General features: G+C 42.9%; 1 protein-coding gene across 1 annotated transcript in view; it reads left to right on the top strand.

Annotated features, from left to right (window-relative positions):
- The first annotated feature begins 1,301 nt into the window (after positions 1-1,301).
- Positions 1,302-27,611, top strand: part of LOC133502180 (voltage-dependent calcium channel subunit alpha-2/delta-1) — a 113,481-nt gene continuing 87,171 nt past the window's right edge. Inside the window, exons 1-3 of the mRNA XM_061822671.1 lie at positions 1,302-1,579; positions 15,253-15,334; positions 16,921-17,037. Coding sequence (XP_061678655.1) covers positions 1,491-1,579; positions 15,253-15,334; positions 16,921-17,037 — 288 coding nt within the window. The 5' untranslated portion in view covers positions 1,302-1,490. The remainder of the gene's footprint in view (positions 1,580-15,252; positions 15,335-16,920; positions 17,038-27,611) is intronic.

Below are 27,611 nucleotides of genomic sequence, written 5' to 3'. Positions count from 1 at the left end.
GATAGATAGATAGATAGATAGATAGATAGATGATAGATAGATGATAGAGCAGGGACTGAGAAAGAAAGAAAGATGAGTGTGACAAGAAACAGTTGGGCAGATAGAGAGAGAGAGAGAGAGAGAGAGAGAGAGAGAGAGAGAGAGAGAGAGTAATATGGGGATCAAGCGAGATGAAGAGAGGAGTGCGAAGAAAAGAGAGAGACCGGTAGAGGTAGAAATGGAGTGTTTGGTAGTGTGTGAGTGTGTGAGAGAGGGGGGGAGAATGAGAGAGCATGAGTCTTAGATAGATAGATTATAGATAGATAGATAGATAGTAGATAGATAGATAGATAGATAGATAGATAGATAGATAGATAGATAGATAGATAGATAGATAGATAACAGAAAGACAGACAGATAAACAGATGATAGATAGATAGATAGATAGATAGATAGATAGATAGATAGTAGAGCAGGGACTGAGAAAGAAGAAAGATGAGTGTGAACAAGAAACAGTTGCAGAGAGAGAGAGAAAAGAGAGAGAGAGAGGAGAGAGAGAGATAGAATATGGGGATCAAGCGAGATGAAGAGAGAGAGTGAGAAGAAAAGAGAGAGACCGGTAGAGGTAGAAATGGAGTGTTTGGTAGTGTGTGAGTGTGTGAGAGAGGGGTGGAGATGAGAAGCATGAGTCATAGAAGATAGATAGATAGATAGTCAGTAGATAGATAGATAGATAGATAGATAGATAGATAGATAGATAGATAGATAGATAGATAGACAAAAGACAAACAGATAAACAGATAGATAGATAGATAGATAGATAGATAGATAGATAGATAGATAGATAGATAGATAGATAGATAGATAGATAGATAGATAGATAGATAGAGAGAGATAGATAGATAGTAGATAGATAGCGCAGGGACTGAGAAAGAAAGAAAGATGAGTGTGAACAAGAAACAGTTGCAGAGAGAGAGAGAAAGTAAAAGGGGGATCAAGTGAGATGAAGGGAGAGAGATACTGGCAGAGTGAGAAGAAAAGAGAGAGACCAGTATAGGTAGAAATGGAGTGTTTGGTCGTGTGTGAATGTGTGAGAGGGGGGGGGGAGAAAGAGAGAGTATGAGTCTTAGACGACAGACTGGTAGAGAGATGAGATAGATGGATAGTGCAGAGACTGGAAAAGAAAGATGTGAGGAGTGTGGTCAAGAAACAGCTGCACAGTGAGAGAGAGTGAGAGAGAGAGAGAGATGGAGAGATCGTGCAAGCAATCGGGAGAAGGAGAAGGAGAAGGAGGGGCAGGGGAGGGGGGAGGAGCCCCGGCGCTACCTGTCCTGTGACCGCCGTCTGTTCCGCTGTGGCTCTGATCTGATTAGAAGCTTTGGAGCTCGCCAGCAGCGAGGACCGACCGAGCCGGGCGGCACCGGCACAAGGACGGAACGTCACGCCGCCGCTCTCGCTCGTTCGTCGGCCGGCCACCCCTCCCCGCCCTGCGTCCCACTCGATCGTTTCCAATGGATACCCGCAAGGCGCCCGCCTGGGTGTTCCTGGTGCCGCTCCTCTTGGGCGCCTCTCGGGCTTCCCAGTTCCCCTCCCAGCTCCTGTAAGTATTTAATCCAATTGGTTGGGGTCTTCCCCCCCCCCCCCCACCCCCCGAATCTCGCCTTCCGCGGGCTCCTCCTGCTCGTGGTTTTGTTTGCATGCGGGTTTGTCTGTCTGTGCAACGGATCTGCGCGCGTGGGCCGGGCGGATGGATGTGCGTGCGAGTTCTATTGTCGGCGCCATGGCCGCCGTTAACCTCATCGTCAAGTTGTTGCTCTTCATCGAGTTCGTCCTGCAGCCCAACTCACTTTGCCCGAACGAGTACACACTTGGTACTGCATGATAGATGATGTGATATTTCAGAGGCAACGTGCTGTACTTTCCGTGATCATTATGTGTCATATTTGCTCCAGTGCTGGGGAAAAAAAAAAGCTCCCTAATGAGGGTGCATTAATTTTCCGCTGCTATATTTAGGAACATATGCAACGCTTAGTATACCTTATACATACATTTAAAAAATTATGCCAATTTTTTTTTTTTTTTTTTTGGTAGAGTGCTTTTAAAAAGGTTCTCAAAGGAACGGTACAGGTTAGGAACAGAAATAAATTACAGCAAAACAGGCAAATCATAGATTTCATTTTTTTTCACTAATAAACTGCAAATTGTAGAGATCCATCCATTTCATTGGATAGCAACAAAATGACGATTCATTTTTCATGCAATTTCAACTATAGTTCCTATTAGCGACTAGAAGATATTATTGACAAATCTTGGGAGTTTTTTTTTTTTTTTAGTTATAGCACAAATAGAGCGATTTTAATATTATAAAGCGTCATCTTTAAATTGGAAGCTTGTTGAAATTTTGTGAGAAAAGTATGCTGATAAGTGACAATCGACGACTATCATATGATGACTGCTACGATATTATGAGCTATTGCGTTTATTCAGGAGCACGACTTTGTTTTATCACATCACATCACAAAAACATGCAAAATTAATTGGACACTCTAAATCGCCCCTAGGTGTGATTGTGAGTGCGACTGTTTGTCTCAATGTGCCCTGCGATTATTTGGCAACCAGTTCAGGGTGTACCCTGCCCCCTGCCCGTTGACAGGTGGGATAGGCTCCAGCAATCCCTGTGACCCTCGTTAGGATAAGCGACAAAGAAAATGGATGGATGGATGGATATATGCTTGTTTTCTCCATGTATGGATAATGGCTCTCACTATCTTTTACTGGATTCCTAAAGCTTAAGAAAGGGCTTTGCAACCTTTCCTGATAGATGTATGACAAGTGTTTTCTTTCCCTAATGTATTCTTGATTTTTTTTTTTTTTGAGGGGTTGAGGCATAGTTTTGAAGCTTTTTGAGATATTTTAGCCAGATTTTGTGAGACAGGTTTTACTGAAGTGATTTCTGAATTAAACAGGTCTAAGTGTAATCAGGATGAGGTCTGGCCAGTGAAAAGAAACGTTCTGATTTGCCGCGATGAATTCAAGGAGGGTCATCACTTTTTCACATGGAGCCACGTACCTTTAAAACAAATCGTGTTATGTTGATCAGGTATTAAATTGTGTTGTCCTTAGCATTAGCTGCTTATCCTCACAAGGGTTGCGGGAGTGCTGGAACCTATCCCAGCTGTCAATGGGCAGGAGGCGGGGTACACCCTGAACCGGTTTGCCAGCCAATCGCATGGCACATAGAGATGAACAACCGCACCCACAATCACACCTAGGGGGAATTTAGTGTCCAATTAATGTTGCATGTTTTTGTGATGTGGGAGGAAACCGGAGTGCCCGGAGAAACCCCACGCAAGGCACGGGGAGAACTAGCAAAGGCATGTGCATGCACAATTCTTCGCCTTGCGGTAGGGCCGGCTCCATTGACCCACCAAGGATATCCCCGGCCTCCCCGCGGGGCAGTCCGCAATTGATACGGGCTCCCGGAAGCACTGATTGTATTTTCCCTTGTGGAAAAAGTACTTCATCAACCTGTCATCAATTGGATAAGCGGATCATTTTTCTGGCAGAGGGGAAGTCAGCAGTGCATCTCACTTGAAAATTCACAGATCTTCACACAGGCTAGCGTTTAATTCATCTGTGGTGAAACTTGGCGTGGTTGGCAGGATTGTGTTATTTCAAATGACCCATAACTCAGTTCTCGTACAACACCCTAAAAAGCCAGTTTGTTTTATTCGGCATCATTAACTCTGTTGCTATATTCTCTGAGGATTCAGACCCTTCAAACAGCTATTTAGACCCCCGCCTCCCAACCCAAACCCCGAAAAGTAGCAACACATCAAGAGACAGTTTCTGGTTCTCTTGGAGACATTTGGAGATTCCCCACAAGCCATTGTCAGAGCAAGAGATCTTCACCCACAGCTTTTGGTTTTGAGAGAGTGTGACGTTGAGACTCGTCTGTTTTCCATAAAACAACTAGCAACAAACCAGGAGGCATTTTGTGGTGTTCTTTCAGAGACTCCCTCTCAGCTGCAGTCAGACCAGAAGCTATTTAGCCACAGTTTTTGGCATACATGTGCTTCTGAGTTCTCAAGATTTACTTGAACTCATACATACCGTACGTAATCTACGCACATGCATTTTAGCTAACACCTCATTCTTCTGAATCGGTCTTTTTCCTTTCAAAACTTCCCCCAGACGGACAACGTCCCCGACAAATATTAACCGGCGAAGGCAAGTGCCTTTTAATAACTCCGGCAAGATTTTTCCAAGTCTCCCGTCCATTCATCACCGCGACAACGAGAAGGTTTCATCGCGGTGGCAAGCAATACGCCCGCCTGTCCCCGCGCGCATCCCGATGAGATGTAAATGGTTCATTTAGCCACACAAGAGATGAAGCAAAAGAAATTAAAATGAGGCGCTCGCAAGCATCAGTTCATCCATCATTAGGTTTACCTTGAAGGAATGAATAAGGGGGTGGGGGGCGGTGGGGGGGGGGGGTTATAAAACGAGAAGCAGCTTGTTATTGGAGTTTAATTGCATGGCGTAGTTGTTTTTGAAACTATCCATGAGGGTAAATGTGAGAATCAAAATACAACCGCGGCGACAGCTTTTCGATGTGTCGTACAACTTCAAAAATTGATCTTTCCGATGACGATCCGAAGCTCCGCCCCCTTATCCATGTCCGACAAGCTTCCAAAATGGCGACTGAACACATGTTTGAAGTTGATTCTCTATCGCGTATTTCCAGATAATATCGCGGTATGTTTTTTTGGCAAATGCGTCAGACTTGACCAAGAGAGTTCTACATGGAGGTCTAAACTATTACACGGAATTAAGAGTTGGGTCGGAGCAGGACGCAATGTCAGAGTTACGGCGAAACGTTGGCGATCGACGCGAAAAAAGTTTGACGGCTCACAAACTTCATATTGAAATCTAACAGGATAAAATAGTGGAATTGTACTGCGCATGTAAAGCAGGGTGAGTACTTTTTACTTGGAAAGATCACGAGTAATATCATTGTGAGTGGGTGTATTCATTTGACTCGGCTCATAATGGAACCCAGTGTTCTGTTTTAAAAGTCTGATGTGATACAAATCGGCAAATAGACATTTCTCTCGCATGACGTGGCACATTTACGTACCCCTAACCCGACTCTTCGGCATAAAACATGACACACTTCATTCAGCAAGTCAGTGGTACACGAACAAATTGAAAGTTGTTCTCCTGCAACGTATAAAGCAGTGATAATAATTCAATCAAACTCTGAGAAGATACTTCTCCCTCACTTACCTTCGAACATACAGCCTTGTGTTTGTTGATATTGTCCACATTTAACTGTACGTGCGCTCTTCCGCGAGTCTTAATCCATCGTAGACACTTCGTCAACTATGTTTTGGGCTTTGGAAAATGAATCAAGCGGGCCCCTTGTAAGCTAGCCGAATATCTTTCATCAGAATTGCACGTTCCGTTTTCTTTGTAACATGAACTTTTCCAAGCGCACGCTACTGACAACCAGCATTGCTTGTGGGACAATACGGCGAGCGGGGCGTGTCAAGCCAGGGGTGAAGGCAATGCAGCTATCTGATTGGCTATTATTGTACGAGTGATTGACAGGTCGGAAAAGATGCATTTTGCATCCGAATATCACGTGACACTTCATTTGTAGCACCGATTCTCAAAATGTTGAATGTGTGAGTGAGCACCCTTTAGTGAATTTCGAAATGTGGGCAAATTCCAGGGCTGTTACTTTGTCAAAATCCACTATGGATTTCACCCTCACGAGCCCCAACCTAAAGCAGGTGTCTCAGACAGTTGGACATCCCTAAATTGTGAAGAGTTTTTTTTTTTGTTTTTTTTTTTCTTGGCTACACCATCTAACGTGGCCAAAGAACGCAGTCAGAGTTTGATCCAGCTCGTTATTCCCTCCGAAGTGACGGCATCATAACATCTGTCTCTTGCTTTTCTTGCATTGTTTCGCCCCATTTGCATCCCATTTGCTCCCCCCACCCCCAACCCCCCCCCCCCCCCCCGTCGGAAAAAAACAACACGAGCAATGCGTCTGACCCACTTGCCTCCGGTGCGCCTCTGTTTTAATTGCGTGCTGCTGTTGTACCGGGGACTGGACTAATCAAAACACAGCAAGCCGAGCAGGAAGAATGCTGTTCACACCATCTAAACAGCAATTATTTTCATAACCTGAAGAGTTTTGAATCAGCTACACTTGCATTTACCCACGCATCCCTACGCTTCACCAAATGACAAACGATAGAGCGAGGACGGTTATTAATTTGTAGCATTTCTGTCGTTGGTTGCAATCAATCAACTGCAGCTAACCCCTTGCTGACCGGCACATGTTAGCACACCGGCGACAACATCACATTAGCTCCAGTACTGGGCCTGGATTAAAAATTCTGCTCCTCGAGTGCCTCCCTGCAGGGATTTTGTTTATAAAGGCATGCCACAAAATTAATGTAGTTGGTTGTGGTCCAAACAAGGGCAATGCTGATCGACTTGAAAATTTGAAGAAAATTGTACAGCGTGGTGCGCGAGTCGTCGGCACATTTGCTTCGCCGTCGAAAGGTTCTGCCGGGGACTAATCTCAGCTCAGACTTCTCCGTAATCTTCTCAAACATACATGATTCAAAGGTTCCTTGACAAATGTGAAACATTGTTTGTCTAACAGTGGCTCAGGAGCACTTATCTCAGTGCTCACAAACAATAAAAAAAAACAAAACACCATAGATAGGCGAACAAATAGCCTGAGGGTCCTGGTGCTGGAACTCTCAAAGCAATGAATGTTTGAAGACAAATCATGGAGCAACACACGTAGAGAGACACAACATTGCTCAAAAGCATAAATTCTTTATCCTATGTGAAAACTGACGTTTTGACCTCCTATACAATAGTATGCTGCCCCCTGGTGGCCCAGCCATATACACCAGAAGGAGCTACATTAAATTGGACCCTCTAAATTGCCCCTAGGTGTGATTGTGTGTGCGGCTGTTTTTCTCGATGTGCCCTGCGATTGGCTGCCGACAGGTTCAGGGTGTACCCCGCCTCCTCCTCGTCGACAGCTGGGATAGGCTCTAGCACTCCCCGCGACCCTCGTGTGGATAAGCGGCTAACAAAATGGATTGATGGATGTTTCTTTGCATTCTATTTAGTTCTATGATTACTATTTGTTTGTATAAAGTACAAGATTCTAGCGTGATGGTTTCGTTATTAAAAACACTTTTAGAGGAGAGGAGATAATGAGGTTTTTTTTTTAAATTAAAGTGAATTAAATCCATAGCTTAAGGGACTAGTGTAGAATTTTTTTTTTTTTTGGGGGGGGGGGTGGAAATCATGTCCTACAAGGTTAGTCGTGTCTGATATCCTGATGGCGTTTATCAATCCGATAAACTATAGCAGCATGTAGGTCAGGTGAGATGTTGAAAATACATATTTTAAGGGGCCGAGGATATTAATAGCACGCTGGAAAAATGTCCCCAACACAGCTGACTTTTACTGTACATCCATGGCGGTCCAAGAAGTCCTCATTCCACTCTGCACGAACATACAAACTGGGAATACGACTAATTGTGCTGCTTTCAAATGCTAATTCAACAGCCGCAGTCCGTGCCCGTAGGACCACAAAAGAAAAACGAACGGGACGGGTAGGAATCATTTGATTAAAATCGGGGTATCCTATTAATATGCTGCAGCGGCGACGAAGGGTTGTTGGTGTACAGTGTGTACTGGAAGGGTGTGGAAAAAGTCATGTAATGGGAGAGGGGGTGAGGGGGGGGGAGGTGACGCACTAGATTACTTTGACATTTATAGCCAGAAAGTATATTACCTTTACTTGCAGCCCTTTGCCAAATGCTCTTACCTTTTAAAAAAATTGCCATATTAGGGAAAATGATTTTTTAATGGCTTGTATAGAAATACTGTTTGGAGTGCCTGCCCACCCATCAAGTGTGAAATTAAACAACCGAAAGGCATAAAGACCATAAGGTGTCTTATTTACATAATAAGGGCCCCAACATCAGGTTTTCTCACCTATGAACACATCCAGCTTACTGTGACAAAAATTAAATAAAGTCAAGCAAGCAAATTTATTTGTATAGCGCATTTCATACACGAGGTAACGCAACGTGCTTTACATGATTAATGGCATTTAAAAACAAAGAGATAAAACATTTAAAATGGGATAAAAAAAATAAAAATGACTATTAAAACCGCATACAGTGCAAGTAATATGATAAAAAAATTATATATTCTAAAAAACATGAGAAAAAGAGTTTTCAACCTGGATTAAAAAAAAAAAATGACACTTGGGGCTGACCTCACCTCTGTTGGCAACTTCTTAATAGCTAAATGCTGCTTCGCCATGTTTGCTTTGGACTCTGCGCTCCACTATTTGACCCGAGTCAGTCGATCTGGGAGCTCGACTGGGTTTGTGTTCCGGAAGCATTTCTTTCATGTATTCAGGACTTAAATCATTTGGTGATTTATAGACCAGTAGCAGAACTTTAAAATCTATTCTAAAGCTGACTGGAAGCCAGTGCAAGAACTTTAGGATTGTAGCTATATGCTCTGACCCTTTTGTTTTGGTCAGAACACGAGCTGCAGCTTTTTAATACTTTTTTTTTTTGGGGTGGGGGGGGTCCAGTTAGAAGATCATTACAATAGTCAAGTCTACTTGAGATAAAAGCAAGGATGAGCTTTTCCTGGTCTGCTTAACACACACTAAGACTTCACTCTAGATATGTTCTTCAGATGGTAGAAGGCAGTTTTTGTGATTGATTTGATATGATTCTTGAAAGTCAGGTCAGAATCAATCACAACACCAAGGTTTGGGTCTTGGTCTTTGGTTTTTAAAGATAGAGAGTCCAGGTGTTTACTAACAGCATTTCTCTTTTCTTTATTGCCAAAAACAATTGTCTCCGTTTTGTTGTGATTTAGTTGAAGAAAATTTTGGTCCATCCAGTTATTTATCTGATTTAGACAGCGGCACAATACCTCGATTGAACTGTAGTCATCTGGAGACAAAAATATAACTGTGTCATCTGCAGAACTATGGTCGTCAAAATTAAAGTTTTGGAGAATTTGACCCAAGGGTAGCATATCCAGGCTGAACAGGAGAGGTCCAAGAACGGACCCTTGAGGGACCCCACAGGTCATTGCCATTCGCTGAGACCGAGCACATCCAATGGTCACAAAGTAGCTCCTTTCCTCCACGTAGGACCTAAACCATTTGAGGACCGTTCCATTTAGTCCTACCTACGTTTCCAACCTGTTTAGCAGTATGTTGTGTTCTACCGTATCAAAAGCCGCGCTGTCAAGACAAATGTTCACGAAATTTTGAGCTAGTGATACAAACTTGCTCAGTCACAACATAAATTTGCACACTAGTAGCCAAATACACTACTCAGTTTCTGTACTAACACATTCACGATGACATCGTTTTAAAAGGATGACAGCATGTCTTTGCAGGTTTTACAGTCACAGATGAAGTTAGATCGTATTTCTTTTGTTCTTTTGTTTATTTGTCAACAGTGGAACATGGGTTGGTTTAACTATAAACGCCGGTATATAAAGATGAGGAAACAAGGTGTTTGCAAAATAAACATTCAAAGCAGAACACTTTGATGCTAATATAATTTGCTTTCGTGACAAATCCAAAACAAGTACAAGACTGAAAAAGGGCTTTTGATGACTCACCGATAGTGTGATGTTAATCACTTTTTTTAGCGTCATTTGTCACAACCGTGACACAAACGTTATATTTTTCCCAGCGCAACATAGACGCTGTTTATACCATGTATATACATTCTTTGTCCGAGAGTGAAGGGCTAAACCCATCTCCCCTCTCATAATCGATGCGACTCGCTGAGCTTCACTTCATAACCTTTATCTTCTACTCAAAAGCTGTTCTGAACTTGAATGTAAAGTGGTGCAATTGTGCCATCTACAGGGATATGATAGGTATTGCAGTGGTTTACAAACCTGGATCTCAGACAAGCAGGGCAAGACCCACTTTCATGAAAAATGTATTTGGAAAATACTGTAAACCTCTGTGGTGGTAAACATTTGGATTCCAGTTGACGGATGTAAACGTCCCCGGCTGTGAGTGAGTTATTGTTCACGTGTCAACTTTGTTTTATGGACTGAAAACTTTTGAATGAGGCTCTCAAAAATGTACTTTTGAACAACTGCAGTATTGTTCCCAAAAATCTTCTAAAGCAGGGGTATCTGGCTCTTTTGATGTTTTGCATATGGCTCGCAGAGATGCCCTTTCTGTCACGTAGGCCAGTGATTCCCAAACAGTTTGCCAGGGGTACAGTAGTGTGCCGTGAGCGCTCTTCAGGTGTGCCGTGGGAAGTTATCCAATTATATGTAATTGCCAAAAAAAAAAAACAATTTATTCCAAAAAATAATGTATGTTTATTCATTTATTTATGCCAGTGAGGGACAATGACAGACACAACAAAAAAAAATCCTCTACTATTAGATTCCAGGAAGTGAATACAGTAAATAATTGATCAATTTTTGGTGACATTTACTTCTGTTGGTGTGCCGTGGTAAATTTCAATTGTAAAATATGAGCCTTGGCTCTATAAAAGTTAGAAATCACTGACGTAGGCAACGCAAATTAGCGGAGACAGTTTGTCCTAGTGGGGTTGCCGTAGTTCACCGTAGCAGTCGATGTGCGCAGGCGCAGAAGGGTCCAAAAAAGGTGGCGAAGTGTACAGTTTTCGGCAAGACTGGACAACCATTCACAGATGGAGGAGTGTACCAAAGCATTCGAGCCTGATGTTGCCAATTAACTTTTTCACAACTTTTCGCATAAAGATAATCAAACAAAAGATTGTCGGCAAGAACCGTTCACCACGGTACCATCGTGATGGAAAATCAAATTTAATTACGTTCACGATGGAAGTCTCGACGCCTGCAGGAAGTTTCATCTAATGACGTATGAAAGACTAGAAAAGCCATCAGCAAAACCGAAAGTCACATTAATGGTAAGAAGTGCTTTTCTCATCATTGGTTTGCAACATCATAACAATGTTATTTTAAATAATTCAAGACTTATTGTACTCTGAAAGTGTTGGTTCTACATAAATACACCTGTATTTAGTTTAGTTTATTTATTTATTTTTTTAAATATAGCACAGCTCTTTTGAAATTACTTTTTGGCATTTATGGTTCTCTCGGCCTAAAAGATTCCCGACACCTGTTCTAAAGTGTTCGTGCCGTGCAAAGTGTGTCTGTTTTGCAATGTAAATTGTTGTTTTTTTTCCTCTCTCTCTCTCTACCGGGAAGGATTAAATTGATTATTATTATTATTTTTTTTTTTTTAAATGTGCTGTTGCTTGCTATCCCTTGTCAGCATATAAAAGGAATTAAATAGTAGGTAGCGGGCAAGGTGCTGCGGCTGCACGTCGACACTTGAGAATATACAATTATTATTATTGGTATTTTTTTCATAAGGCAGCTGCTCAGTCTGCAGTGCTTGTCCGGAACCACCTGGCTTTGGGAATTAAAGTCAAGCAGCTGCTTTGCGCTGCAATTTTTTTTTTTTTTTTTTTTTTTTCCCTATAGCCCCCAAAACAATTTCACTTCCCTTGCTGCCACCCAAATGGTCTCATCTTTCTCAACCATTAGCGTTCGATATATTCTCTGCGTACAGTCAATCGTTGTCTGTGACACATTTTTCGTCTGGCTCCTTGGGCTGCCTCAGTACTTTGCACCTTGCTTAGACTGATGTATGGCTCGTAGACGACGGCCATTACGCTCACCGGGAAATATCCTGTGGCTGAGCGTATTGCTTTTTCCATGCTTAGTCTGCCGTGTGTGATGGGAAGTAGTACATCTGTTCATACAAATGCCCACAAAGTACACCATAACATTAGAATTTTTGGCTTAGACTCATTTTTGTTATAAAAGTTGTTAGCATTATCGTATTTTCCGGCCTACAGAGCACACCTGGTTATAAGCCTGACCCAGTTCTTTTGTCAAGGAAATACCGTTTGGTACATAAATAGGGTGGAGTCTAAAAGCCGCAAGTGCCCACATTGAAACCAACGTTGAAACACGAGATATTTACAAAGAAAGACGGGACACGGAGAGTTTAACGCTAACGCCGCCACGCTAACGCTAGCCCCGCCGTACTAACTCTAGTGCTAGGCCGCCGTGCTACTGCTAGCGCAGTGCTAACAGGGCCGGTTAAAAAAAACATACTGGTAAATATCACTGAGACACGGCAGTAACACGCTAACGCAGCGCTAATAGAGCCAGTGTGACGGTCTGAGCGCTCCCCCGTGCTGAAAAGTCTCCTTGTGAGGAATGCGCAGGCGGTACTAACAGGGGAACTCTGGGTACGTAGTAGACGGTTACCTGGGTAAACCAACCTCTCATAGTTCCCCTTCTTCTACATAGAGCGAGCCAACATACGTTATATCCTAACCTAACCTTAAAACAAAAGTACACACATATCCGTATGTTCGCTGTGTTCATCTTTCTGAGACGTCCATAGCGGACATGAACGCTCGGCGACAAGTTATTAAATGGCACACGCCGAAGCATGGATGCGGATGTTTCAGACTGGCCGGAGATTTACAAATTATACGCGCATGCGCATTAATATACGCGCGTGCGCATTAATCACAAGAAGAACTTTCAGCACCCGGACCGCTCAGACCTTCGCACCAGACCGGTAAAAGTTACTTCCTCGGCAAATATATTCCACCGGTCTCACTCTTACCTTTTCCGCTCGAGTGCCCGCTTGCGGCCGTTAGAAAAAATGCACAAATTAGCCACATCAGGGTTGAAAGCATGTGAAAAATGTCGCGGTTTATAGGCCGGGAATTACGGTAGATACAAAATTTTGCAAACACAAGTAACTTGCCAAAAATGCTCAGATTTTGACCATTTGCACCGGCTAGCACTTTCAAATTAGCCACATCACCCCATAAAACGCAGGGTTGAAAAAAGTCGCGGCTTATAGGCCGGAAATTATGCTAGTGCCAAATTATTCTTTCGCCAGTTTTGATTTTTGTGGATTATTTAGTGTTTATTTTTATTTTTTCTTACAGAAGACTGATAATATACCAGATGTCTAGATTCCAAGTTCATTTACAAGTACAGTTCAGCATACTGTGGATTTGTGGATATTTTTGAGCATTAGTTTAATATTGGAGCAATGGAGCAATCGACGTTGCCGAGCAAATTCAAATTCAATGTACAGTTGATGAGAAGACCGTTAAAACCACCAATCGAGCCATCAATCCTGTTTTCTCAATCGCTCTGCCTTGCTCAAACGACATGTAAAACCGTAGATGTGGAGCATATCGAAAATACTCCGTTTCTTGCCACAAAGAAGTACGCGTGACGTCACAGCCAAAAGGTCTCGTCGTCGTGCTTTCCGGACCTGATCTCCCGGGAGATCTCACAGACAAAGCGCGGGGTTCTAAACTCGCATCAGCTTCATCGGCACCGACGTGGGACTCATTTCGCCCACTTGTCGGGAAGCGGTCTGATGAGAATCTATTGAACGCTGCCCCTTTCAATCAGATTGAGTGACCTGCTCGGTGACACCTCACCCAATGAGTCTCTTGTTTGTTTTGATCTCTCGCTACCGAGCCGCTCGCACGTCGCCGGCGGGGCCCGACGTGATTGACAGCGTAATAGACTTTTTTCAACGTGACGTCACACGTCTTTCTAGGTGGCAAATACTCTGACAGCACGAGTAGTAAATATATTTTTACTTATTTGATGAAGGGGAAGTGATTGGGGAATACATTGAATGATGATTTGAGCCCTGGTCTTTGTAGCTGTCATGTAGATGTAGAATGTGTCGGTCAAAAATAAGTTGTTAGGTGAGGTCATTTGCTTCAAAAACAGACAAAGTCCTGGTCTACAAACTAGATAATTTCCCGCAAATCCAGCGATGGATATTTGGTTCTCAGTATCCTTTGCCCCTTTCTGTAGCAGTCTTGCAATTCTCCCTGTGCAATTTACAAAATTGAGTCAATTTATCACAGGTTCTGTTAGATTATTTAGTTTTTTTTTTTTTTTTTTTTCTAAAACCGAATCCTTTATCTGGCGGTGTGACCCCCCCAAAACATGTTCATTTTTACTTCAGTCTCTGCCAGAGGTGGGATTCTCGACTCACATGACTTGACAGACTCGAGCCGTCACTTTTAGGACTTGCCACTTGCTTGGCAAAACCTTGTGAAAGACTTGACTTTAACTTGGTATTCAAGAGACTCGACTTGAATTTGGCTTACATGATAATTCGTTTTGTTTGGAGTTGAAAATCTGCATTTCGGCCACATGTATTTTTTTTTTTTTTCTTTCAATGTCATTGGTGCAAACCTGGGAACCGACGCCGCTGTGATGTGCACTTGCACAGTGTTGGGCTCGCTGAAACAACCCAAGGATTCAAGGATTATGTTTTCAGTATAACAGGCACTGATATCAAATAACAGGCCAGGTTTTCAACTCAAAGATGAAACAACGATGACCCCAAACTTAATGATTCCATCACTCCTTAACCCCAAAAACTAGATAACACTTTAGCTAGCTGATAGCTGGTTAAACAGACTAATTTTGGGAGATTTTGTGTTTAATTGAGAAGACAACAAAGTAATGGCTGGTTTAGGACCATTCACACCAAGATGATAGTGACTGTGGATTGTGAACCGTAGTTAGTGTCAACTGTTTTAGTTCTCCTGGATCCTGGTCCTTTTTGTTCAAATTCAGTGGCGTCAAACTCATTTTTGGCACGGGCCACTTTGTAGTTACGATTTCCCTCAGAGGGCCGTCACGACTGTGAAACCATAAAAATCTTTAATCCTGTCATTATTTTTACACATCAAATTTATGAACCGGTTTTGGAATCAGAACTCAAGGGTAAAGGCTTTTTCAGTTATTATTTATGTTTGGTAACACAAAAATGCTTCCCGTGTCTCAACATTATCATTGATAATATGATAATTTGAAATTTTAGTAGAGATTTATACAAGAATCATGGAAAGTTGACATTATTTGCCTTCGCAGGCCACATTAAGGCCACATCTTGAGTTTGACACCTGTGAGTTACATTGATTTGGCGCATTCGGCAACCCCACCCCCGAAGATTCTCATGTTTGTTTTGATGTGTCAAGAAGGAGCGGTTGTTTTCTGTGGGGGGGGGGGGGGGCGACGTAAATGACTGCTTAATTGCCGTCGTGATGTTTCCTCCGAAGTGGCTTGACTCAGCTTCTGTGCGTGTCTTCTGTTGCGCAGGATTAAAGATTGGGTTGATCAGATGCAGAAAGAGCTCGTCACCCTTGCAGACACGGCCACGGCTGGAAAGAGTCTTACACAGGTATGCCGTTAAGTCCTATTATGGAATGCTTTAGCCTCGTAAAAAAAAAAAAAAAAAAAAAAAAAATATATATATATATATATATATATATATATAGATAGATAGATAGATAGATAGATAAAATCTTGCAGAAGTGTGTTACGGATATTTTGATGATATTTTGGGCATGAAAAACCTGGCTAGGTTGGGTTTTACCCTGATAAAGTTGGATCATTTGTGGAGATAAATGGGTTTACGTGGCGTTAGCGTACATACAATTTTGTAAAATGTGTATCTAGGTCAGACTTTTGATATTTTTGGGGTGCTGGATGCAGCCGCCGAATAAAGTCATTCGTGAGGCTTTATCGTGCTCAAATAGCATAATTTCCGGCCTGCGGCGCGCGCCTGATTATAAGCCTCACCCAGTATATTTGTAAAGGAAATACCAGTTGGTACATATATAGGCAGCACGTGTGTAAATTCCGCAAGTGCCCACATTGAAACATGAGATATTTACAATGAAACATGGTCCACAGAAAGAGTTTTTGAACTTTTAATACCTTAGCTTAGCTTAACATGGCAACAACACAGTAGCGCAAACAGGGCTGATAAAAAAAGAGAAACGGTAAAAAAAAAAAAAACAACCACGGCAGCTACACAGTAGTAACACAGCACTAACGGGCCAGTTAAACGCAAAGTGTTGAGAAACACGGTCCACAGAAAGAGTTTTCAAAGTTTTAATACCTTTGCTTAGCTTAACATAGCAACAACATGAACATGGCTGATTAAAAAAAAAAAAACATAACGGTAAAAAAAAAAAACAACCGCAGCAGCTACACTGTAGCAACACGGTAACACAGCACTAAAGGGCCGGTTAAACGCTAAGTGTTAAGTTAATGTTAAACGTTAAGTGCTAAGGCAGTGCGGCGCTAACAGGACGGGTTAAAAAAAAAAAAAAAAAACATATCTGTAAAAATCACTGAGACGCTGCAGTAAGACAGCAGCAACACACTAGCGCACTGCTAACGGGGCCGGTTAAAAAAAAACAACAACATACTGGTAAAAGTCACTCCCTTGGCACGTATATTCCACAGGTCTCACTCTTACCTTTTCCGCTTGAGTGAGCCCTTGTGGCCGTTAAAAAACATGCACAAATTAGCCACATCAGGGTTGAAAGCGTGTGAAAAATGTAATAGGCCGGGAATTACGGTACATACAAAATTTTGCAAACACGGGTAACTTGCCAAAAATGCTCAGATTTTGACTATTTGCGCGGGCTAGCACTTTCACATTTTCCGAGTCCTGAATGTGACGTGCCAAAACCTTTATTTCTCCCACTCCAAAATGTAAATATGATTCATGTAAAATAATTAAAAGTCCTGCGGCCACCCCGAGGTTCATTGCTCAGCACCATAATTGGCGAGATTCGTTAATCGCTCTCATCTCAAAGTCTTAAAGAGCCAAACCCGAATTTGGGTAGGAGTAAATCATTTTGATTGAACATGAGAACATTATGCGGACCTTTAACAAATGCATCCATCTTCAATTTCTTCCCAAATGTAATTAACGTTGTGGTTTTTAATACGCGACTATGTTTGCGTGTGCAGATTTTCCTAAGGAACAAGCACCTCTACACCGTGGAGCAAAACGACGCCGAGGAGTTGGTGGCCCGAGCGGCCAGGAGCATCGAACAGCTGCTCCGCAAGCGCTCCGCAGCCCTGGAGGTAAGACCGGAAAACAGCGGAGCAAGCGAACGTCTGCGTGGAGGTGCGACGCCGACGTCTTTTACTAACGAGGCCTTGTGCCGAGAAACGACAGATTGCTCAGACGATGACGCTTTCCCGAGGCGAATTCATCAACCTGACGGGATGCTTTACCGTACAAGAACGCGTTTCAAGCGTGAGTTAGCTTCCCCGAAATCACAAACCCCCGAAACTTGGGTGCCCCTTTTGTGTTGCAGTTTGCAGCTGGCTCTCGTTTTGTCAAAGCGAGCCGAGCCGCGTTCAAAGACATTTTTCTTGACTTTTTTTCAAGATGTTGAGCCGCGAGAGACGCGGCCTCACCCCAGAAACCAGAATTCGAATGAATATCGCATGAGGATTTTGGTCCCGTTTTCTTTGACTTGGTTCGTACAGGATACAATGTGTGGTCACAGTCCGGCCTGACGCTGACTCGCCACTTGCCCGACCCATATCTCATATATATATGTGTGTATATATATATATATATATATATATATATATATATATATAAAAGATATAATAGAATTCAACATGAGATAAAAAGGTCACAAAAAAATAAATGTTGAAAGGTAGCACACTAATTTAAAAAAAATTAATTTAATTATAACGTATGTATCAAAAAATTACACTTAAATCATTTGTATAAAAAAAAAAAAAATTCATCCATTCACTCCTGCTTATCCTCACGAGGGTCGTGAGAGTGCTGGAGCCAATCCCAGCTGTCATCGGGCAGGAGGAGGGGTACACCCTGAACTGGTTGCCAATCAATCACATTGCACATAGGAATTGTGGCAGAACTGGTTTGAGCGTTGGCCTCGTACTTCTGAGGACCAAGGTTCAAATCCCAGCCCCGCCTGTGACGAGTTTGCCTGTTCTCCCCATGCCTGCTTGGGTTTTCTCCGGGTGGGCACTCCGGTGTTTCCTCCCACATCCCAAAAAGATGCAACATTAATTGGACACTCTAAATTGCCCATAGGTGTGATTGTGAGTGCGGCTGTTTGTCTCCATGTGTCCTGCGATTGGCTGGCAACCAGTCCAGGGTGTACCCCACTTCCTGCCCGATAGCTAGGATAGGCTCCAGCACTCCTGCGACACTTGTGAGGATAAGCAGCTCAGAAAATGGATGAATGTATACGAGATCTGGTGGCAAAGGAAATCCCTTGAAGTGAGTTGCGATATAAGCGATACACACACACACACACACACACACACACACACACACACACAGAGCTCTCATAAATATATAAAAAAGACATAATAATTGCTCCGTAGATTACGTGCTTCAGTTCTGACATTGCTCCCCGTTGCAGCGTACAAAACAATTTAGATGACATAAATCTGTGCGATCACCTCCAAATAGGTGGAGGGGTGTTAATTGTCAATTATAATTTGTTCATAAGGCATTCATAATTATATTCATTAAACAGATTTCAACAAACATCTCCACTTGAGTTTATTAACATCTTATTCCCCCCAAATATCCAGATTCCAGTCGCCATCTGGCTCCTAATTATCTGAATCATATGTTGAATTGTTTGGCTGGCTGAGCGTCGGCCGTCCCCAAGGGACGCCGAATCGAATTGTTTGCTTTTTTTTTTTTCTCGTGATAAATAAGCGGCGTCGCACTCCTCCGCGTTGCAATAATCCTCTGGCAGCTCACTTCCCCTTCCAAATACAATCAAACATTTTTGCCCAATTGCTACTAGACGCTCACAGTCGCGATGCAAAGAAGCATCCAGGCGGCTTCCTATCGTCTCGTTTTGACCGCATCTGAAGAACTTTGAAGTGGGAGAGAAAAGAAGACTATGTTGTGTTTCCCTATCGAGCCGACCAAAGCTGAGTCAAATGGCTGCTGGTGAGAAACTAATAGGAAACTAATCTGACCAATTTCCTATGAGTAATTGCAGGATTTAAATGAACAAACGTGACCATTTACAGGCAATTAAGGATAGTTGAATAAAAAAAAAATAATAATTCTAGTGTTAAAAAAAGGGACACGGGCTCGGTGTCATCTAATGTTCCCTCTAAGCTGCGCACCTGCGCAATTGCGCACTTGCTTCACTGATTCAGCGCACTGACATTTTTTTTTTGTCTCTAATAAGCTGCTGCTTAACCACACCTTGCCACACACTCTACTTCCTGATACCTGACACCGCCCACCGCCGGCTCTTAAAGGGGCACACTCATAATTACAAACACCGCCCACTACCGGTGCTTTAGTAGTCTAGGCAACGTCGAGCAAAGACGAGTTAGATGTGCTGCTTATATTTACTCTAAATAATAATGGCAAAAGTAAAAAAAAAAAAAAAAAGAAAAGAAATGTTGTTGCTTTAATGAATGTCTGAGTATGTGAATAATAATAATTAATAATTAAGAAAAAGTGGTGAAACTGGATGAACAAATTAACTTCCCGCTCTTAAAGGGGTACACTCATAATTACAAACACCGCCCACCACCTGTGCTTTAGTTAGAAACACAGTCTGGGCAACGTAGAGCAAAGACGAGTTAGACACGCTGCTTATGTTTACTCTCGATACAAATGGCAAAAATAAAAAAATAAAAATACAAAAAAAATGCTGTTGCTTTAATGAATGTCGGAGTATCCGAATAATAATGATGATAATAATAATAGTAATAATAATAATAATAATAATGAAGAAAAAGTGGTGAAACTGAATAAAAAGGTCTGGTCTGAAGCCAAAGTAGAAAGTGCAGGATAAGATGGTGTATAATGTTAAAATTCCACCTTGGCGCAGCCTGATAGATTACGAAAGCACAGACAATACAGTGCACAAAAAGCTAATTCTGTATTTGAAAAATAAGAGACCTCATAACATTCACCTTAAAACCGTTTGGCAGCATCATTCAGCTTTCACCATGCATTGCTCAAAATATTCTGCAAGCAATAATTCAGTTTTACACCAAGAAAAACAGACGGGGATATCATTGTTGGTTAAGGGAGCAGACATTTCCAATTTACAGTTCATAGTTGGCTCTGTTTGGCTTTTTGTTTGTTGACATTTTCATTGCAAGTTTGCAAAAACATAAATAAAATTCTTAAAATTTTCTGATGGTAATGTAAATGCTCTAATCTGAATATTTTAATGAGACATGTAATGGATGACACGGATCTGACCACAGTGCATCCGCCTGATGTTGGCCACAGTGGTCAAAGGGGGCGCTCACGGGCTTAGCATGTTTGCTCATCATCATCAAAAATTAGAGGGAAAGTTGCTCTCATCCCTCTTTGGAGTCATAAAAGTAGTAAGAAAACAAAATTCTCCTCAACTGCCAGGAAAACAGGCCTCGTTATGCCAGTCACGTCAAGAAAAAAAAAACATTAATGAAAGTTGCAACCCCGAGGAGGTTGCTTTCCTTTTTCCATTTCTTCTAGGAAAGAAGTGGGTCGTCGACAGACGCTCGTCTACGCGTCCCGTGCGCCGAAAGCGTTGGTCTCGCCGCACCGCCGACGCCCGTATGAAGACGCGTCCTCCTGCTCGTCTTATTAGGGATGCAGACAGTGGCTTCACAAACACGTCTCCTGCCAAGTGTCTGTCTCGCGTGTTTTAAGCAAGCAGCGGGAGCAAGATTGCCGCTGTGCGAGTGCAACGGATTTCTGGAGCCAGCCAGCGGTACCTTCGCTTACCATATCGATGCATTGAGCGACCAGACTCGGAGCTTAAATCCGTTGGTGTCTCAAATCGGACTCGGCCACTGACATGAGCGGAAATGACGGGAAACTGTTCCACGTTTAGTTATCCCTTATTCTTCTGGGGATAAGGGAGGGGGCGGTCGGTCCATTGTCAGTTGCCAAACCAGCTTCGTGGTGCTTTAGCGCCCCCGACTGATAACGTCCTTCCACTGGATGGAAGCCAATATGAATTGATGGTGGCCTGCCGTTGCGAGGCGGCGGTTTGGGAACCTCCGATTTTGTGTGCGTCCATGTGTGTGTGTGTGTGTGTGTGTGTCAAGACTCCGACAGTCCAACTCGCCTCCGAACATCCATCGCCTCTTGCTCCTTATTGCGTCTTTCTCCCGTTTGTCTCGTTCCTGCCCTGTGAGTGACCTCCAGCCGTATCGGTATTGCCTTCAGCATGCCTGAGGACACACATAATTGGATGAATGAGTGACTGAGTGAGTGACACGCACACACCCTGGTAATTACAGCCATCGCGCATGAGGCAAGTCCACCTTTCACTGGGGTGACAAATAACTTTCATATTCTGCCCCTGCTCAACAGTTGCAGACTGAGGCGACGCTTTAACCAGCCACCAACCTACCGTACGTGTGGCTACGCATGTGCACTCATGCCTCCATAAATAAGTGTGTGGGAAGAGCGCGCCATGCATTATTAATGAGCACTTGGCCGCACGCCGCGAGGAGAGCGAGCGCGCTATCAAAGGCTTCACGATCCACGCCGGGCGCGCGCATTTGCACACGGCGGGCCGTCGCGGTGTTTTGCCATTCGCCGGCTGTGGTCGCACTGATCCCCTTGCCCGGTTCATGAACCCGAACAGATAAAAATGAAAGCCAAAGGCTTGACGGTCATTTATGCGACACCTTTTCATCTTAATTGTTCATAACGGACTGACTTGAATAACTCAACTACAGAGGCAAAAAAAAAAAAAAAAAATCTATATCATGCTCAACGTTCCCTCTAATTTTTGAGGTGTCTGAGCAAACACGCTAAGCCCGTGAGCGCCCCCTTTGACCACTGTGAGCAACATCAGGCGTATGCACTGTGCTCAGATCGGTGTTATCCTTTGAAGTTAATCTGCCTCGTTTAAACATTCATTTTACAGCATTTACATTACCATCAGAAAATGGGAAGAACAATTTTGTGTTTTTGGAAACAAACAAAAAAACATTGCTAACCAATCCGAGCCAACTATGAACTGTAAATTTGAATGTCCCCTCCAACTTTGTTTTATTTATCTATTTTTAACCCACAATGATATCCCCGTCCGTCTGTTTTTCTTGGTGTAAAACTGAATTATTGCTTTAGCAATGCATGTTGAAAGCTGAATTATGCTATCAAACAGTTTCAAGGTAAATGTTACGATGTCTCCTATTTTTAAAATACAGAATTAGCTTTTTGTGCACTGTATTGTCTGTGCTTTCATCCTCGATCAGGCTGCGCCAGGGGTGGAATTTTAACATTATACACCGTCTCATCCTGTACTTTCTACTTTGGCTTCAGACCAGACCTTTTTTACTCCAAAAAAAAAGAGAAATCTCATACAGTTTCATCACTTTTTCTTCTTCATTATTATTATTATTATTATTGTTGTTCACATACTCCGAAATTCATTAAAGCAACAGCATTTCTTTCTTTTTTTTTTTTTTTTTGCTACTATTATTGAGAATAAACATAAGCAGCATGTCTGGCTCGTGTTTGCGCTACGTTGCCCAGACTGTGTTTCTAACTAAAGCACCGGTGGTGGGCGGTGTTTGTAATTGTGTGTACCCCTTTAAGAGCCGGAGGTGGGCGGTTTCAGGTAAATAAGGAAATAGAGTGTGTGGCATGGCGTGGCCGAACAGCAGCTTGTTAGAGACAGTGTGAAATAAAAAAAATCAGCCTGTGGTTCACTGGGCTCGATCGGTTTTCATGTGCGCTACAAGTGCGCAATTGCGCAAGTGCGCAGCTTAGAGGGAACATTGATCATGCCTTTGTGTTAATTTGTTTATAAAGACCACTACTTGCATGACAAGCAATATTTTTTGTTGAGATGTGTTTTATTTGAGATAAGGCATTTACGTGTTCAAGTGGATGATTATTTGAAGAAGAGCCGGGGACACTATTTGAGGAAATATTGTTGTTATTTTAAAATTCTGTTGTAACCACGTTTAAGTATTTGTGCAATGTAAGTTGCAATTTGTTGCACCAGTCATTATTCTACTGTTGGTTTGTGTTTATTGGAGATGAGGCATTTATTTGGATGGCAAAGAAATGTGCGGCACGGCATCTGTTAGAGTGAAAGTGAGGTTGAGTGTATTGTTTCCATATCAAAAGATGAAAATAGAATTCATATTTTGAAGTAAAACGAGGAAGGTAAGAAAGGAGACATTTCTTTGTGATGAGTTATAACAATAAGAGGTTTGTGTTTCCCCCCCACACCCCAAAAAAACAGAGCTGTGTGGAGGTTTGTAGTCAACATTGGGATCATAGAAAAAAGGTGGTTGCTCCAAAGTGGACGACCACGACGGAATGACTCAAATTTTATTGTGATCTTAATTGAAATGTTTATGGGCGGATTCGGTCTTCAGTGGATCGCAAAGAGACAGGGCAGGGTGCTGATGTAACGGGAATATAACACACCACCTGTATTTTGTGTACGGCATGTAGTTATACTGCAGGTGTACAATATTTCTTCTTTTATTACATGCTAGATGCTGACGCCGGTTATTGTTCTGCACAAACACGCGATAATAAAGCCGTACGGGCATTCAAATGTCGACGTGCAGCTTGACAAAGGCCAAGAGGATTCAAGCGACAATTCAGTTTTTGTTTTTCGTTGTTTTTTTCCTCTGGTGGCACAATTCCAAAGTGTGTCAAGGCAAAACCGCACAGACTGCCCCCCCCCCCCAAAAAATGTAATGGCTGCCAATGTGAGTGTAGCACAAACGCACCATGACATCATCAAAATACACCGATTGGTGCGCAAGCACACCTGTCTGTGACCCCTTAAGAATTCCCAACTGTACATTTCAGAGCTGTAACGAAAAAGTTTAACGCAAGTGCGGGGCTAGCGTTAAACTCTGTACCGAGGCTTATAACCAAGTGTGCTAACGCTAGCACTGCGCTAACGCTAGCGCCGCATCACCACATAACCCCCAGGGTTGAAAGCGTGTGAAAAAAGTTGCGGGTTGTAGGCCGGAAATTACGGTATAAAGTACAGTGATACCTCGGTTTTTCGAACGTCTTGGTTTTCGTACAAATCGGTTTTCGAACGAAAATTTTCGATATTTTTTTTCTTTTCCTTTGGTTTTCGGACGAAAATCAGTATTGGACCAGCTGACCCACGACGATTTTGTTATTGTGCTTTCGAACGCACCCCTGAAAAAAAAGGGAAAATATGTCGCGCGGCGCAACCAATTGACTCACACACTCCTCTGCTTGCGAACGATTCCGAGTACTGTTGTGACTTTTTTTCTTCAAATTGAGCAACATTAATTGTCGACTTCAAGAATGATTTGATAGCCGAGCACGAATCTGGTCCGCTGTTTCTGGAAGGGAGGAGATGTCGTCTGATGAGGCTGAAAGCAGGAAGGATGTCTCAAGTGCCTGATATTAAAGCTATCTGCGCTAAATGGAACGACATCCATAATTTTGTAGAACTTCATCACTTGAAGAAAGCTGAATGTTGTAGAGCATTGCAAAATTTTAATGATGTTGTTGTGAGCCACTTCAGAAAAAGCGCTTAAAAGACGACAGAAACAAACAGATTCGTTCTTTGTGAAAATGGGGCGAGTCACCCCCACCGAAGACATCTGAAACTGTTGTTTTGCATCGCTTTTTTCTTTTGTTCCATTAACCCTACCTCTAGTTGCAAGTAATTTTTTTTTACGTTACGTACTTTCTGTGCAAATAAAAAAAAATTTGTTCAACCCCCCCCCCCCATTATTGTTTGTTTAAAGTTTTTCTGCAGTTTTGTTAATAAAAAAAAAAAAAAAAAGGTTTACAAGTCTGGGGGCCGAGTCGCTGCAGATACGGCAATGCGCTCCCAGCCTTGCATACTCTATTAGGCTAAAGCATACATTTGAAGCAAAAAAATTATATATTTCTTAAATGATTTAATTATATAAAGTAAGTTTCTTTCGGCTTGTCCCTTTCGGGGTCGCCACAGCGTGTCATCTCAGATGAACGCACATATATGTTTGGCACAATTTTTACGCCGGATGCCCTTCCGGACACAACCCTTCTCAGGGAGTGGAGGCCCCAGTGGGATACGAACCCACAACCCCTGGTTTACCAAACCAGTGCTCTAACCACTGAGCCTCAAAATGATTTAATTATATAAAGTATTTAAACTATACATGTATTTTAACATGCAGTTTATTATCAGGATAAGCTGAAAAAAATGCTTCAAAAAATATTTTTTAGGCTTGGAACAAATTATTTCATTTTCCATTCATTGTAACGGCAAAACATGCTTTGGTTTTCGAACATTTTGGTTTTCAACCAGCCTTCTGGAACGGATTGTGTTCGAGAACCAATTGACCACTGTATCTGTAATGTCCCAACTGTGCATAATGTTACAGTAGCTTACAATCATAGTTCATATAAAGCCTGTGTGGTTGGTGGGGGAGGAGCCAGCCCAAAACCAACTGAACACTAATATTTCCATTATTTATGGATTGTTTACCTCTGTGTTGACACTCCCTGGTGATGATGCTTGTGTTTTTTTTTTCCTTTTTTTTTTTTTAAACGTGTGCTTTAAGAGGTCGGCACATTCGTACAAACAGCCAGCCGTACATGGAAATACTGTTGGACAAGTGCATTAAATCAGAATCGGACATTCGGGTCTTGGGGTGTAAACCCAGCCTAGTTCTTGTCCTTGGTGGGCTTCTCAACCTCGAGCATCCCGTCAAAGCATCCCTCCGTTATCTCCCACAAAGCAATGAGGCGCTTTCAACGAGACACAGGGGCCGCACGCATGTGGCGTTCAAATGAAAAGCCACGGTCGCGCTACGACACGTCAGGGAACGACGTATAGCATGATCTACTTTGTGGGAACGCCGTCGTCCGGATGTACGCTGCTCTCAGATGTCCCGTCGCTTTGTAGAAAACCAAATTCTGTAAAAACTGTGATGTGGATTGGTTTTGCTAATAGTTGGCCACGTCATATGAGCTACAAAACAGATTTTGCCAAAGATTCAGTATGAGGGAATGAAAATATCTGGTTGGGATTTCTTTGAGTAATTCAGCCAAACTTAATCCCTTGCTAGTAAAGGTTTGGCCTCACAGTTCTGAGGACCCGGGTTCAATTTCAGTCCTCCCTGTGTGGAGTTTAGATGTACTTCCCTTGCCTGTGTGGGTTTTCTCTAGTTTCCCTCCACATCCCAAAAACATGCAACATTGATTGGACACTCTAAATTGCCCCTAGGTGTGATTGTGAGTGCGGCTGTCTGTCTCGATGTGCCCTGCGATTGGCTGGCGACCAGTTCAGGGTGTCCCCCGCCTCCCGCCCGTTGACAGCTGGGATAGGCTCCAGCACTCCCCGCGCCCCTTGTGAGGATAAGCGGCAAACAATAACAGATGTATGGATAGACTACAGCAACAACCCAGCTAACTTAGGGGGTTCCACAGGGTTCACCTTTCGGGCCCCTGCTTTTCTCTTTGTATTTACTGTCCCCGGGATCCACCCAGTCCAATTTATATGCCAGAAAAAGGAAAGAAAAGACGTCTTCTCCTGAAAATGGATGGTTGCGTGGAATCCCTTGAGAACACCATCAAAAGAGCAACTTTTTTTAGCCAGTCACGCCAAAATCAAAACGGCTGAACTTCCACTCCCATGCATTTTTAATACCTACCTACGAAAATATAAATCGTGTTTTCTCTCCCTTTCGAGCAGTTTACCTCTTTTCATCCGAGATTTCACACTTTCAAACCGTGGCGAGGGGAAAAAAGAAGGCGTTCACCGTTCCAGCCATTTCTGCTGTTTTTCCAACGGCCCCACCTTGGTGAAATGACAGACGGCTTGGTTTGCGATGAGCGCCTGCAACCCGGAAGTACTTGCGACGCCGCGTCAAAAGGTCGAAACACGATGCCTCTCCCAGGCCTACAATAAATCTCGTTAGAATTCCCCATCTGCGCTGCGCCCTCTCGAACCAACGCACACACACCCTGACACCTCTCGTCTGCTTAATAGAATCAGTGCGGAGCGGAGCCGGACGGTTGAGCAAAATCTGCTCTGGAGACCGAGACATCTCCGATCCTGTCGTAACCTGCGCCCATTACGGGAGACGGACCGATTAACAAATATCGGCCGGCCCCCGCGACGCTGGGCCACAGCGACCATCAAACGTTACGCAAGAAACCACTCGATACTCTTTGGACGAGAAGACGTGATTTGAATTATTCACGAGGGAAGGACTCACTGAGATTACATCTATGTAAATACAACAATTAGGGAGTATTGCGCATTATAATTCCAACAGCAGCATTGTTGTATCTCGTTAATAAGGGCATAATAACAATGATCGTGCGAGAACCTTCTTTGTTTTCAAGATGGCCTGAGGTGGCCGATTATAGTAATAGCCAAAAAAAAAAAAAAAAAAACCACGAGTAATAGACGCTCCATGTAAAGGTTTACAATTGCCTATATTGATATTTAAAATGGTAAACACACTCACAAAATATGTTACTTCAACATTCTGATATAGTTTCAAGGTCATTTTACAAAATAAGCCTTTAAAATATATGACTCAGGCAATTATTCAAATTGGCGGCACGGCGGCTCAGCTGGAAAGCGTCGGCCTCACATTTCTGGGGTCCCAGGTTTGATCCCGGCCACGCCTGTGCGGAGTTTGCCCGTTCTCCCCCGTGCCTGCGT

This window comes from Syngnathoides biaculeatus, chromosome 6, assembly GCF_019802595.1.
Source record: "Syngnathoides biaculeatus isolate LvHL_M chromosome 6, ASM1980259v1, whole genome shotgun sequence".
Classification (NCBI taxonomy): Eukaryota; Metazoa; Chordata; class Actinopteri; order Syngnathiformes; family Syngnathidae; genus Syngnathoides; species Syngnathoides biaculeatus.
This window is presented reverse-complemented; position numbering and strand designations above follow the sequence as displayed.